Source organism: Rhamphochromis longiceps, linkage group LG20, assembly GCF_057381845.1.
Source record: "Rhamphochromis longiceps isolate RC_006_pf linkage group LG20, R_longiceps_female_GT1.1, whole genome shotgun sequence".
Classification (NCBI taxonomy): domain Eukaryota; kingdom Metazoa; phylum Chordata; class Actinopteri; order Cichliformes; family Cichlidae; genus Rhamphochromis; species Rhamphochromis longiceps.
Genome location: NC_140576.1, coordinates 31,341,377 through 31,356,503, shown reverse-complemented (window position 1 = coordinate 31,356,503; position 15,127 = coordinate 31,341,377). Strand labels below are relative to the sequence as shown.

General features: G+C 39.8%; 2 protein-coding genes across 2 annotated transcripts; one reads left to right on the top strand and one right to left on the bottom strand.

Annotated features, from left to right (window-relative positions):
- Window positions 1–730: 730 nt before the first annotated feature.
- On the top strand, window positions 731–5,706 carry dazap2 (DAZ associated protein 2). The gene is made up of 4 exons (XM_085394496.1): window positions 731–881; window positions 2,362–2,480; window positions 2,580–2,828; window positions 2,930–5,706. The coding sequence occupies exons 1-4, from the start codon at window positions 869–871 to the stop codon at window positions 3,056–3,058; spliced, it is 510 nt and encodes a 169-aa protein (XP_085250622.1). The 5' UTR covers window positions 731–868; the 3' UTR covers window positions 3,059–5,706.
- Window positions 5,707–7,064: 1,358 nt separating this feature from the next.
- On the bottom strand, window positions 7,065–11,746 carry LOC146645657 (uncharacterized). Its single transcript, XM_085394787.1, has 6 exons — window positions 11,509–11,746; window positions 11,109–11,143; window positions 10,092–10,151; window positions 9,886–9,945; window positions 7,981–8,028; window positions 7,065–7,881 (listed from the first exon to the last, which is right to left on the bottom strand). The coding sequence occupies exons 2-6, from the start codon at window positions 11,113–11,115 to the stop codon at window positions 7,709–7,711; spliced, it is 348 nt and encodes a 115-aa protein (XP_085250913.1). The 5' UTR covers window positions 11,116–11,143; window positions 11,509–11,746; the 3' UTR covers window positions 7,065–7,708.
- Window positions 11,747–15,127: the final 3,381 nt, after the last annotated feature.

The following is a 15,127-nucleotide window of genomic DNA, read 5'->3' as shown; positions in this document are numbered from 1 at the left end:
ATTTATTTTTATTATTGTTGTGATTGATTAAACGATATAAAAAGGAGGTAAATAGCATGAAATTCTGCTGATTTTTTTGAGGCCTTCATGCGGACCGAATTGTGTTTGATATTACTGTATGGGACATGCACCAGCATTATCCAGGATAATTTTATGGTAGGATTGATTGTATGGCAAGAGTGACTGATGGGTTCAAGGTCAGGGTAGGATTACATCAGGGATGTATCAGGAAAAATGGTTCATGTGTTTAACTACCTTGAGTCAACTATCCAAAACAATGCAGTGCAGTGCAGAGGTGAAGAAAAGAGTGCAGGTAGGGTGGAGTGGGTGGTTTGTAAGCTGCCAAGCAGGAGGAAAAGAGGAAGACCACAGCGGAGAGTCATAGATGTAGTGAAGCAGGACATTCAGAGGGTTGGTGTAACAGAGGAGGATGGCAGGGACATGGTGAGATGGGGGCAGATAAGGTGGTGTCCAGCTCGTACATCGAGTATCCCGAAGATGAAAAAGAAAAAGAAGCAACTAGGTATGCATGACCCTTGATGTGAGCCCAACTTTATCAGTGTGGGCGTTATTAAAAGTAAATTTGACGCCCTCTGCCTTAAAACCAAGACAATCATTTTTCCTTCCAGCTGGCGGCTAACCTCTGCTCCATTTTTACCAGTAGGGGGCGCGGGCGTGCACGTAAAACCGTGCGTGCAACCGCAGATAGATAGAGAACGGGTGACGTCACCACTTCCACAACAACAAGAAGCTGAAAAACAAGGAAGTGGACGATTGTGTGAAGCCGTGACCTGAACTAAGGCCGTGAGAAGATACGCAGAGCTCCGTTTAACCTGATATTCTTCAGCTTCTGAATTATAACACGACAATGAACAACAAAGGTATTTCTCCAGACCTCGTTTAGGTAATTAGTCAGCTGTTCGCTATACGACGCTGACGTGATTAACTAGAGACGAAGAGCTGCCGTTATGGCTATCCGAAGCGGACTTCACGTTTAGCCACGTACATAACAATAACCCGACGCTTCCTGGGTAACAGTGTGGCTCCTACTCTGAACCAAGGCGGCTATATTGTTAGTAGTGAAGCTGTTTACAGTGAAATCTTACATTTACTGTCTCTCTATATTCGTATACCATTAGTGGGCAGGTCACATGTTTTCTAGGTAGCTAATATCTCTGTAGACAGGCACATTTTAAAGGCACAGCTGACGTGACTCTTTCCTTCTCTTTTGTAGGACCCATCATATAAATATAATCGTGAGGCTCATTTTAGTAATATTTGTTTTCTTTTGTTGACAATTTACGTATTATATCCTCATATATTATTTGACTATTTTATTTAAACACATTTCTTTTGTCCCCAGTTTCGTTCGTATCTGTACATTTTAACTCTTTAGCTTTTTGATGGTTATGATTGTAGTTGACTAAAAAGATGTATCGGCCATCTGTATCGAGGAAATAATATGTAATTGTGTAATTTAAGAGGAGAACGATATCGACATCGGGGGATAGGAGGATTTCTTTCTTTTTTTCTTTGTCCGGAAAAGTTACAAAAATAACAACAACGATAAAAGCAAAATAAATGAATAAATTCCAGTCAGACAGGTTTTTATTTTCCGTGTCTGCGTTTGTATTGGCCTAGAGTTTCACAACAGACATACATAAAGTATTTTTAATTTGCCTATTATTGCCTTAGTTACAGTTTCGGTTTAAGAAGAGCAGTAAGTATGAAAAAAAATATCCACCAGTCACACTTGTTAAGTTAAAACTGGAGAAGTGCAGTTCTTACTTTTAAATATTATTTTGCATATCAGAATTAATTAATTCCCTATTGATTTACTAATTGATCACTTGTAGTGTCCCCCCCCCCCTTTTTTTTTAAATGGCGTTATTTTTTTTCTTTTCTTATAATAGTAATAATAAAACAAATTTTACTTAACATAACTTGTGTAGCCAAGAAACCCTGAATCTTATTTTTTTATATATTCATTTTTCTCCTGTGTACTGTGAGTTGTTATAATCTGCTCCCGAAGAAACAGTTTGTTGGGGGTTTGTTTTGTTTTTTGTGGTTTTCTGTGATTATGAATATGTAACTATTGGGGAAAAAAATATATTTGGGGAAGTTTACATCTTACTAATAGGCTCTCAGGAGCCATCTTCAAGTTCACTGGACAATGGACATTGACCCCATAAGCAAAATTGAATGTGTTGCATTCCTCTATTGTCCACATTTAAACAAAATGACATTTTTATTACAGTAGAAAATGTATTAATACCACTAGGCACGACAGAGGAATGTTTGGTCCCTAAGAGTTTTGTTCTTTCTTAATTATTTCCTTTAATGTAAAATCTTTTATTGCAGGTTCATATCCACAGCAGGCTGTGTACCCTCAGCAGAGCACTGCACCTGTATACCCTCCTGCTATGCAAATGTCTCCTCAGGCACCTCCTTACACAGACACACCACCTGCATATTCTGAGGTAACCAATCCGTATTTAAGTCAAATGATGAGCAGAGTTAAAACTCGCACTTACATTTATAAACAAAAGAAAAATCTGTTTTGTTCTCTGTGTCTCCAGATATACCAGCCCAGATATGTGCTTCCACCTCAGGTGCCTGGTCAGGTGCCTCAGATGTCCTCTCCCTATCCTGGTGCTCAGGTGTATATGCCCATGCAGCCACATATGCCAGTTGGGCCAGTGGGCCAGAATGTCCCCATGGCTTATTATCCAATGGGAGCAGTCTACCCGCATGGTTCAACTGTGATGGTGGAGAGCGGCTATGATGCTGGTGCTCGCTTCACAGCCGGCAGCAGTGTTTCCATCCCAGTGAGTGTCCATCCCAAGAAGTCATATCCACCTTAGATGAGATGCACTTTAAAATGAGGAACTCTTTAACTGTGTTTGTGCTTGTTTCTTTCCTTTTCTAGCCCCCACCTCCTGGACACCCCCCTAATGCCGCTCAGCTGGCTGCCATGCAAGGTGCCAATGTTGTAATGACACAGCGCAAGAATAACTTCTTCCTGGGTGGATCCAGTGGAGGTTATACCATCTGGTAACAGCAGCTCCTTCATGCCTAAACCATGTCCCCATCCCAGATGATGCCCCAGTTCTTCCCCATCCCATATGCCTCCCTCTTCAGGCTGCTTGGCCATGCCACAATACTGATATCACCTAACGGAATGTAATATTTTAGAGCCCTTGTGAAAGGTACAGTACTCCACTTCTGACCTAGAGATGAAATGATAAACTCCATTGCCTGAAGAGGACAAGTGAAAATTGTAATGTTACAGAATCCATTCCATAGTTCTTCATTGGGTCTAACCTTTTTGGTCATTCCAGATCTGACCTCTTTCAGGCATCTTTATTTGTCAACAAGATCTTCTCTCCTTTGATTGAATGGTCGCAAATTACACTGAGATGTTCTTGTACTCCTGTAAAAATACTTTAATGAAATATTGAAATATCAGACCCGCATAAATATAGTTTAGCTGCTTTATGGTGAAAGTGAAACGCAGTTACAAAGTTGCAGTAAAAAAGAAAAAAAAACATCCACTTGTCTTTTTTTGAAACTTTTAGTGTAGTTCAATTAATAGGTGTCTAGTAGTTCCATGTAAGTACCAGTATGATTATGAGAAATTACATCTCAACTATTTAAAAAAAAAAAAAAAAAGGAAGAAAAAAAAAGTCAGCATCCTGGATGCTTTTAGCTAGAAATGTCTTGTCTTTTGCACAGTATCCAAAATACCACGGAAAATTTGTTGCACAGTGAACTTTCTGAGAGATTGTTCTATTTAAATCACATGTAAATTAAAGAAATTAAAGCAAAAAGAATAAAAAAATCAAAAGATTTACTGCAATATGAAAGTGGTTTACTGTACCTTGTTGGGCAACTTGTAGATGAACATAGTCAAGTGCCAAAGAGCACTGGGGATAGCCCTAAATTTAAGCAAATTAACTTCAGTAAACTTAAAGGAAAGAAAAATTAAAGTAAATCCAAATAGAAAGATGGATGGGAAGGGGTGGTTGGTGTAACATTTTAGCTTTTTTGTCTCCTGTTTCTATTTCACAGTCGGATACCCAGAGTTTATACACTAAATGTTTTATTGTACAGATTTAAACTACTTTTCATTATTTCCTTTTCACGCAGTATATCTTAGATCATCAAGTATTTATTCTCCACAGAAAAATGTCACCTTTTGTGATAGCGTTCATTTCTAGGTAACATTTTCAGCAAAGTTACTGAGACTTATATTTCAGTGTTTCTTTACTTTTCCACATTTAAGTGACTTACGCAAGTAGTTAGGCTAATAAATTTGTTAGTATAACCAATGAGCTGGTTGTACCAAAGATCTGGTCTACAATGCACTTATGTTTGGTTATGACGTCATATTTGAAATGTCACAATTTAAAAGCAAACTTTTCCTTGGACAAGAATTTGTGACACTGTTGGCCATTGGAACCTTTGGTCTGATGTGACTGCAATTGTTAGTTAATGTGGGTAAACTGCATCTTTGAGTTGCTGCATACTTTTGCACCTTTGCTATGTACAAGTTAGATTAAAATACTTTTTATCTGAAATGCACTGCTAAGCAAAACGGAGGAGTTGCAGACAAGGGGCTTTTTTTTTTTTTTTTTTTAAATCAGTTTTCATGCTTTTAAGAAAGCTGTGATGTTTTGGGGATTTTTATTTTATTTTTTTTGTGTGGGTGGGTTTTTGTTTTTTAGCACTTTTCACATTTTAAAATTCATCCAGTCTAAACAATTTTGAAACTTTTGACATGTCACATTGTTCAGTTGCCTGCACGTGTATGCAAACCTTTTGCAAAGAGGCTAAATGACTGTCGGCATAATGTTTAATTTCCAGGATTTTTAAAAAGAAAAAAATTTAATGCTGTTTAAACTCGTTTCCTTAGGGTCGTTACATCTTACATAATCTGGCAAACTGAAAGAAGACTGCTAAACATAGGCAAGTTGCCTGTATGGATACCATCAGCTAATATTTGTAGACTTGTTCATTTGTGTCAAGCGTCAATGTGTCACTGGGTATCCGACATAGCATATCAAGTTTTAACAGCTGTGGCCGCCAGAAAACAAAACCTGTTTTCTTGTCAACCAACATTTAGTGTTTTCAAGTGTTATTTAAGTCAGAAGAATCATCTGTCTGGAAACCTGCATCACTCTTCTAATAAACCTCTCCTCCGCAGCTCATACATAAAGCTGCAGCACCAGATGTGACAGTCATCTCCATGTCCATTTATTTACCCGCTCATGCTGTCATTTCATACAGCTTCATTGGAAAAGGAGGCCACAGCTATCAAAACTTAGAAACTGTACAAACGTTATCTTTTTTTCCCATCTATGCTCTGATTGTTTGTAAAGCAGCATAACAGTGGCTTTGTCCCAGCAATATGAAGTACTGTAATTTACAGCTGACCAGTAGATGCTATGCCAACCACAGCCAGCAAAAGGAGCACTCTTTGTTGAAGGATTATGGACATTTATAGTTCAGGGATTCTCTTTACAATATTTTCTAAAATAGATGTATGTACTAAAGTGATGTGATGGACTTTGGTACACATTCTATCTTTTAAGATTACTAAAGGAGATGAGTGTCACTACAGTTTGCTGAGACATGTCAAAGATGGAATACTTTGAAAAAAGAACTTAGGTGCACTTAACTTTTTTATACTAAACTTAAAATTTAAAATGTAAGTTTAGAATAAAGGTTATTTTGGAAATTTGAAACATAGCGAAGTCTTCCTTTTGTGCATCAGTCACTCCATTTTCTGAATCGAAGCAGGCTAACCAGAGTATTCCAGATGTTCTTCTCCCCGCAACATTTTTCACTTCATCTTCAGAGATCCTAACACATTCCCAGATCAGGTGAGATGTATTTTCTCTCTAGTGTATTATGGGTCTCCTACCAGCTGGACGTACCAGGAAATCCTCCAAAGCAAGGTGCCCAGGAAGCATCCAATTAGGTGTTGCGATCAACTCGCTCCTCTAGTATAAGTTTGGATGTCTGAGCTTCTGATCTTATGTCCAGGACCAGGCACCCTGCATAGGATATTTGATTCAGCCATGTGTCCACAACCTCATTCCTTCTTTTGATACCCAGAGCTAATGGCCATAGGCTCAGCTGTCCTCACCATAATGGTATGGCGTACTACCTGCATTACTGCTGATGCTGCACTGATCCACCTGTCCATCTCATGCTCCATTTTACATTACACACTAACAAGATCCCAGAATACTTAAACTCCCAAACCAAAATGAAGCAAATCCACTGCTTTCAGTTCATTGTTCTTACACATTTATGATGCATTACAACATCAGGCCAATTATTTCTGTACTGTCCTATAAGAATGGAAAATATTGCGATTCTGGTTATTGTAAATTAAGAAATACGTCTGTGAAGGTTCTAAAGTCATCCAGGTCATCGTCGGCTAAGAAGCTTAGGAAGAAAAGTGTCTGGACTTCTTTAAGTTGCTTGAAAACGTTTCACCTCTCATCCAAGAAGCTTCTTCAATTCTAGGGTCAAATGGTGGCGAGTCCCAGATTTAAGCCCAATGGGAGTGTTCCCCCAACAGGGACATGGAGCCCTGTTGATCCTCTTCCTAATCAAACGATGCAAGATGTGAAAACGGGTGTAGGTCACAATCAGCCAAGGTAAGGTTTCGGGTGAACCCGCTGTGAAACCTAGCCCCACCCTATCATGTGATTTCCTGAGGTCAAAAGGCCCAGGATGTGAGTGGGCGTTAAGGCGTCTGGGAAGGGATGTTAAAACTGGATTACAGGTGGCAGACAGTGTCGTAAACCACCCTCTCTGTTCAAAGATGGTCGCTCACAGTGGACATAGATGGCTTGTAAATTAAGGAATTTCTTTCCTGACTAAACAGCATAACAACATATTGGTTTGAGCAGGTTTTACATTACATTGGATGTAGCCAAGTGTACCTATTCAGTCTAATGTGCAGTGTGCTAGTGCATTGTCTGCAATGTCAGACTGGGGGCAGCAATGCATTAAAACATTCACACACTGTCACACGGTAATAAAACTCGTCCAAAAACAAGTTTAATTGACTTCCACATTTATCATAAATAAGGAAGTAACCAGCAACCATTTCAGGTATACAAAACACAACCAAGAACAAGAAATATTGTGTAGCTGTCCTGTTCTATTGAAAGATAACCACTTTCTTTGACCAGCTTATAATAAAAGAATTGCATAAAAAAGTATTTCTTAAAAGCAAATGAATATGAAAGTAACAGCCCATAATAGCACCAGAAATCATCTTAAACATAGTTTGAGAAAAGTACGGTAACTAACTGAAATGGCAAATAAAGAGAAATTTAAATGTGGATGATAAATATTACATTCAAGGCGCTCCTTTGATTTGACTGTTTTGCATTTACTGATCATGTAACTATGTTGTGCTTAGCTCTGCTAACCTGTGCACAACTTCAGCTTTCACCTCCTTCAGCCAATCAACATTCACCCTCACAGTGGTACTCTTTTCTTTGGTTTCACTTGCATTTTTAAAGAAAAATATCTTCAACAAGGTGTTTTTTTTCTCTGCACAGTGTGCTGCCAGTAACGGGTTTCCCTCAAAACACACACGCAAGGAAATAGTTTTCCTTCTTATCACACTTCCACAGATCATTTTCTTAAGCTCAACTAACTCGCTATAAGTCTTCCACCAGGTTCATATAAAGTATTCCTTCTTTTCGGGTGCAGGCTTGTTATTGTCCTCTTCATCAGGGTCCTCTCCTGGAGCCAGCTCCCCTGTCGTCCTGTAGTCCCCTCTGTTGTGGTACAGATACCGGCAGAGCACAAAGCTCAAAGCAGCTAGTGTCAGCAGAATGAGAATAACAACAACTGTGGGGGGGAAAGGCAGGTTTAGAAGACACTTTGAACTGCAGCAAAAAAAAGAAGAAGAAGAAGAAATAAATCTCAAGATAAAGTGCAAACAGTTACCTGCAATAACTGCAGAGTCTGAACTTGTGGGAGCAACTGTTGTTAACACTGAGGGAAAGAAAATAGAACATTTAAAAAGAGTTTACCAAATACTCTGAAAATCAAATGTACAATAGTAAATACCAAAATAAATACAATTCAACAAATTAATGCTACTAAAGGAATAAAAGTACAACAGAAATACACAAAACTTGAAAAAAAGGATAAACAAATGCTTAAAGAAGTGTTATAAAAAGCTGCCACACAAAGTCTACAAAAATGTATTTTCAGAAGTGATCTAAGAAGTCAAGAGACCCCTAAAGCACCATCAAAAAATAAAAATAAAAATAAGCAAGTATGTAATAAGTTACATCTGCTTTCATTTCTAAGGTTTTACGAATCAGTACATGAAACACTATGTAGTCCTTACAAGATCTTTAAAAACAACCTGTGAAGAACAACACATGACATGTTACACCGTGTCAGCATTTAGCATAAACTGAGCCAAAATGCAGAAGCAGTATGTGGAAGAACTAATTATATGGCATGCGTGATTCATCGGTTTGTGGAACAAACTTTGGCAACAATAAGCAATTATTTTTTATTTCACTGTCATTATCTCACTTTTGGCACAGTGTTGCTTCAGTTCAGTGTTGGGGGTCTCTTAGGGTCCCACCATAGCGTTTCATTTGGGTCGAGGTCTGGACTTTGACTGGGCCACTGCAACACCTTGAATCTTTTCTCTTTCAGCTATTTCTTTTGTAGATTTGCTCCTGTGCTTAGGATTATTGTCCTGTCGCATGGCCCATTTTTGGCCAAACTTTAGCTGTCGGACAGATGGGCCCAGATCCTGTGGCTGTGTAACAAAACCAAATCATCACCCCCTCCACCACCGTGCTTTACAGCTGGTATGAGGTGTTTGTGCTGATATACTGTGTTTAGTTTTCACCAAACATGGTGCTCTGCATTATGGTCAAACATACTCAGCGTGGTCTTGTCTATCTAGAAGGACACCATTTCAAAATGATATGGGGTTTGTTGAGAACTTTGCAAACCTAAGCTTTGCTGCCATGTTTGTTTAGAGAAAAAAGGCTTTCTCCTGGCAAAACTTTCAAAGAAGTCATACTTGTTCAGTCTTTTTCTAATTGTACTTTCATTAACTTTAGGGTGCTAACTGGAGCTTGTAGAATCTGGTTTGTTTTCTGTAGGTTTTCTAATCATTGCACAGTATGACGGTGAATTTGGTGGGATGTCAACTCCTGAGAAGATTGGCAGCTCTCCCCACACACTTGCACACACACCTGAATGCTCCAGACAGCAAGCTACCAAAGCATACGTGTTTATATACGTGTCTAGACTTGCTGATGAGCAGTTCATTAAGCTGCATTGTCTTCATCAATTTTGGAACAGCCAGTAAAGCCATATTGGAGGACCTAAGGTCCAGAACTGGCTAATGCAGAGTAAAATCTTCTATGCATTTTGGGACCAATAACAGACATATGTTAAAAAGGATCAGTAAAATCCTAAAACCAATTCTAAAGTATACAGAGAGCCCAGGAGATTTTTTTTTCCCCTTCGGTTTTGAGAGAGTGGATTTTTATTTGAAAGAAGCAGAATTGGACAGCTTTTTTTATGTGTTGTTTAAAGGTTGGGAGGGATTCAAACTGCAATAATTTCACGCTGAAGGCATCAAATTAGCAGACAAGGAACCTAGGGCACTTTCAAAATGATTTGTACTACTGAACAGTTCGATTCTTGATTTTGAAGTATTTCGTTGAAGAAAAAAGTCACACAACAAGAGCTAAGTAGACGTGCATCACCAGGATATACTTCTACTTTGAGTAAATGTTGTCATTTGTAATGCTGTGGGTTCAGAAAGAGACAACCAGTAAAGGAAAACATAAAACAAAAAGCTTTCGAGCATACCCTGAATGGTAGTGGATTCTGTTTGTGTGGGAAGTGATTCAACAAGTGCCACATCTGGGGCTGAAAATAAATGGGGGAAGAAAAAAAATATAAACATTATTTATTAAAATAAGAAAAACTATAACTAAAGGTCACAATATCAGAACATTTGTTGGTTGTGTCTAAGCAAAGTAAAAACAATCGTAGTGAAAGACAAATGTACTTACACACTTTATTGCTTTTATATGTGGTGGTAAAGGCTGTTGTCAAATTCTCGCTATCTGTATCTGGAAGATAAAAAAAGCATGTTAAAAATGTCACAGCGCTCTATCTTCAGCTCCCAGGCTACTGAGAGTGGCTTGTGTAACACCACAGCTGCTGGCTGAGGAGGGAATATTCACTGTTGAGACAGTAATCTGATTATTATTAAGGGCTGGGACTGAAACAAACCTGTCCAACTCCTATTTTTCTGAATAGCTGTGATGCAATGGTATTAGTCAGAGCACGGAAAAGAGAAACACGTTACTAGTAACTGTAATATAAAAACTCAGAGCTGCAATAATCACAGATTTAACAGAAACAGCAAAAGCGCCATCGCTTTGGGCCCCTTTTTTTTTTTCTTTCCGAGCTTTGCATTGCAGCAAATTTAAATTTTGTGGTTAAAGCAAGACAAATAAAGATGTCATTTTGGGTTCTATGTTATTACAGACTTATAGGCAGCTTTAATCAATAAAAGTTTATAGTACTTGTGAGAATGGTCAGTAATAAAAACATAAAAAAGACATATATGGATTTTTATATCTTGTAAAAAAGAAAATACAAAGAAACTATTAAATGCAGCTTTACTATATAGTTATTTCAATAATATTTTCACATTTAAAGAAGACTTTTTAAATTCCCATTACACATGGTTTGTTTCATTCAACAAGTCAAAACTGAACACAAAGAATTTACAATATAGTGTAATATAAGACCAGGAAAAGGAAAGCAATCTTGTATTTACATAATAGCTGCCAACTAACTTTCACTGAAGTGATCGGTTAATCGACCAGAGTGGAAGCTCTACGATGGTTAAGTTGAAATGTTAGCCAACAAGAACTACTCGAGTAAAAGTAGATTGAAACTTTACTTCTCCAAAACGCAACAATATATCAAACTGTCAGATGACACCTGTAACAAAACAGGAAGAAAACAATAAAAGGCTATATAGTACAAAAAGAAAAGAAAAAAAAGATAGAGCTTACGATTCATGGTTGGTTATTGTTCTCACCGGTTATACCTGAAAGAAAAACACAAACTGTAAAAACAGACGAGCTCATGGTGATTTCCGCTCAGAGCTTTTCCAACATGTTGATGTGAATCTGTCACACATGTTTTCTCAAACCGGTCAACACCTCGTTCCTCGGCTTTGTTACCAACGCGTTTCGCAGCCCAGCTGTCTTTTTTTTTTTATCACAGTCAACCATCTGACTGTTTTTTAAGGAGCCCTCAACTGAAAATGTACTTGTTTGGTACAAATCCACCTAAAGCCCGGGGCAAAAACCGACGAGTGAGTAACACACACTTCCAGAAGAAGTTTTTACACTTCTCAAACTCGAGCTGATCAATCAGGCATTGTTCATCGCAGCTGTTGAGTGAGCTTACCTGTCTGGGCGCAGCGCAGCGGAGGAGCGCGTCACAAAACCGGACAAATTCACTGAGTTTCCCCCCCTCCTGGGAGAGCTTTTATGGTGGAGAAAACTAACGCCCACTGCCTTTTTTAAGTCTGGTAATCTAACCGGCGTGCGGCTCTGGTAAGGGGTCTGAATCTGCGTCTGTTGAATACAGTTAACTAGTCACAGTTTTCCTTCCAGCACTCGTGAGTCATAAAGCACACGCGCTCAGTTTCCGCCTCCCCTCCCTTTCCTCCATGTCAAAGATCGTCTCTCATCAAGCTGTATCACTTCCACCACGAACCCCTTTAATAAGGGTAAACCGATTATAATGATGACTAATTACTATGGTTTAATAATAATTACTTATGCAATGGGTTACATATGTCATTAGTTATGAATTATATACAGCATAGTTTTGTGTATGGTGTCACAGATGACAAGATATTTGGTTTAGTGTACGCGTTAACTCGTGGTATTTGAACGTAAACCACAATCCTTTGCTAACCCAACCAAAGAGTAAGTGAAAACAGAGTCAACAGTGAGTAGGAAAGGACACAAACCAGCTCTCCAGGTTTACGTGTTTGATTTGCAGCTTCAGTCGCCTCCCCACCGGCCTACTTCACACTCCTTGCAAACAAGATTTATGAGCATTACTTTCAACTTAATAGCTAGCCACGCCTGTAATGTTTATGGCTCTTTATGTTTATGGTATGTATTAATCATTTACAAAGACTTTATAAATGACACACTATGACATTATCAAGTGTTTTAACTTTGCAGACAGTGTTCTAGTACATATCCAACAATCAGAAAATAACTAATAGTTGAAATAAATTTAACTATTTCATTATTACAATGGTATTATAAACTATTACCTGTTGAAATACATTTGGGTCATTATTATTAGTAGTAGTAGTATTAGTAGTAGTATTATTTAACATTGTTTTAATTCTTAAAGAATGCCAGAACATACATCGATTAAGTGAAGTAAAAAAAAAAATTCTTATGACAACATGTACTCTAAAAATATTTTACTAATCCTGAACATAATTTTACTTGTGACAAAGATGGCCCTGGTTAGCTGGCCCTAGTGTAGAAATCTATGTAATAAAGAATCCTAGTTATGTCTGGGGTTCTTTATTACATAGGTGTAGGTGTATCTCCTTAAAGCAATTTTATTTTACATTATGCATAAATATGGGGGGCTGAGTCATGACAGATTATTTAAATATGTGACAAAGTTCACATTGTTTGCACATACAGCAGGAACAATCTTAAGCTGAAATAGCCAGATTGAAAACCTCTGTAGATGTAGTTGCGCTTGGTAAGCGTTCTTACACGTAAGCATTCATTTGTCATGTGTAACGGTCACCAGTAAAATCCAGTAAGTAAGTTAGCAGCTGTCTAACTGAAAACAAAACTGCTTGTCGTTCCACATCAAGAAGTGAGACACACATTGGGCTCAGATGACCACAAGAAATTTCAGGAAGCTGTCCCCCCGCGTATTAGCTTAAAAACGCTACAAAGAACCAAGGATAGAGGAGGATTAGATCTGCCTAATTTTCACCAATACTTCTTAGCCAACAGGCTTCAGTTCATCTCAGAATGGTTAAAACATACCTTCTTAGTTGAGCCCTGGCTAGATGTTGAACAGGCACTATGCAAGGATCTAGAGATTTCAGACCTACCATTTATTAGCTCAAACATCAAAAGACATGAATGCTTTAAAAGTATCAACATCAGCTTTTCTCTAACAGCATGGTGGGAGTTTCTAAAAATAACGGAGTCTTCATTAATCCCATGCAAACGTACACCTATCTGGAATAACCCTGACATATTACAAAACAATAATATGATTAATTTCCCAGAATGGAGTTGTAAAGGAATTAAATACTTAGAACATATATTAGAGGGAACAGAATTTATTCCATTTGACAGACTAGTTGAACAATATGGGATCAACAAGACAAGGTTTTTAGAATATCAACAAATTAAATCCATAGTAAAAAAGAAATTTAACCTCAGTCAAGTTGAATTACAAACACCACTAAATGCGGCACATTTTCTTACTCTTAAATCCCCCAAATTATTATCTAAAATATACAGAACACTTTCTAAATTAGATGAATCAATATCCCTTCCTACTGCAAAGTGGGAAGCAGATTTATCAGTCAACCTAGACCAAAACTTCTGGTCTCAGATTTGCTTAAAAACTTTTAAATTAATTAAAAATCCCAGTCTGCAATTAATACAATACAAAATACTTCATAGAGTGCACTATACAGGTCATCGGATGTTCAAGATGGGCTTTACATCTTCCAACAACTGCTCACACTGTCAAGGCAATACACCAGACAATTACATCCACGCTCTTTGGTTCTGTCCACCAGTGCAAAAGTTTTGGCGCGAGATATGTGAAGACTTATCAAAATGTCTGAAATGTAACATTCCAACTTCCCCCTTAGTGTGTTTGTTGGGCAGCTTAGATAATGTCACTTCAGAAAAGAATATAGCCCATATGATCTTCACTGCCCTATGCATAGCCAAGAAAACAGTCCTCATGAACTGGAAAAATAAAAATAATCTTAATTCTAACCAATATAGAAATTATCTATTAGATTACATTAGTCTTGACACAGCCTCTGCCACCACATCAGATCAATTGCTCTGGGCCCCTTTTATCAGCTCCATCACCTAGTGGGGGTGGGGGGGTCATAGTTTGGTCCCGCCTTCACTGTTGTGATTGGTGAGGGGGTAGGGACAGGCTTAGGGCGTCGGGGGGTTCCCCGGAGGCATCTTCCTTGGGGGGCTCAACCCGGGGTAGCGGTCACGTCCGGTTGAGGGCTCTGTTGGCTCTCAGGTGACTGTTTCCTCGCGGCTGCGTGCAGCGGGGCTAGGGGAGGGTCTGTGCTGACGGACGTGGGTTACTGACCTGGCAACCTGGCTGCCCCTGGGTGGGTCCGGGATGGGCGTGAGGTTCTGGGGGTGCTCCGTCTCTGGGCGGGGGCCCGGGCCGGGCCTCGGGGGCTCGGGTCCTGGTTGGTGTGTTGCCGGGGTTGTGGGCGGGTGGGTGCATGGGGGCCCGGCCCTGGAGCAGGGTGCCGCCGGTGCATCGAGCCGCCTGGGGGGCTCTTCAACTGGTGGGGGGGATGGTCACATCTGGCAGGAGCTTTCTTCTCTCAGGAACTCTCTGCAGGAGGGGGAGATACAGGAGAGGTGGAGGAAGATCTCAGCCTGGGCGTTTACCGTCTTATGTAGTCTGGAAGATGTGTGGTTGGTGGGGTGGGTGCAGTTTTCTCTGTGGTGGGGTTGGGTGGACTGTCCAGGGCTCTGTGGAGCCGGGGGGCGCTACTGCACTGGGCCCCGGTCTGATGGGCCTGGGCCCCCCTTCCCTGGCGGGTCGCGGAGGGTGGGAGTGCCTACTGGGGTCAGCGGGGGAGCTGGCCCCAGGGAGGGGTTACCTGCCCCTCCCTTCCTTCCCTCCCCATCTCCAGCTGCCTCCCTCTTCCCGCTCCTCCACAACCACCCACACATGCAGGGCCTTGGAGTGGGGGTATGTCACCAGGGTGCAGAGGAGGCTACCCCCCCCCCTGTCCCCTTCTGGCTGC

Coding starts and splice junctions, on each gene's coding strand:
- dazap2 (XM_085394496.1), top strand. Junction 2,481..2,579: donor CACCACCTGCATATTCTGAG/GTAACCAATCCG, acceptor CTGTGTCTCCAG/ATATACCAGCCCAGATATGT. Junction 2,829..2,929: donor GCAGCAGTGTTTCCATCCCA/GTGAGTGTCCAT, acceptor TTCCTTTTCTAG/CCCCCACCTCCTGGACACCC.
- LOC146645657 (XM_085394787.1), bottom strand. Junction 9,946..10,091: donor ATATAAAAGCAATAAAGTGT/GTAAGTACATTT, acceptor ATTTATTTTCAG/CCCCAGATGTGGCACTTGTT. Junction 8,029..9,885: donor AGAATCCACTACCATTCAGG/GTATGCTCGAAA, acceptor TCTTTCCCTCAG/TGTTAACAACAGTTGCTCCC.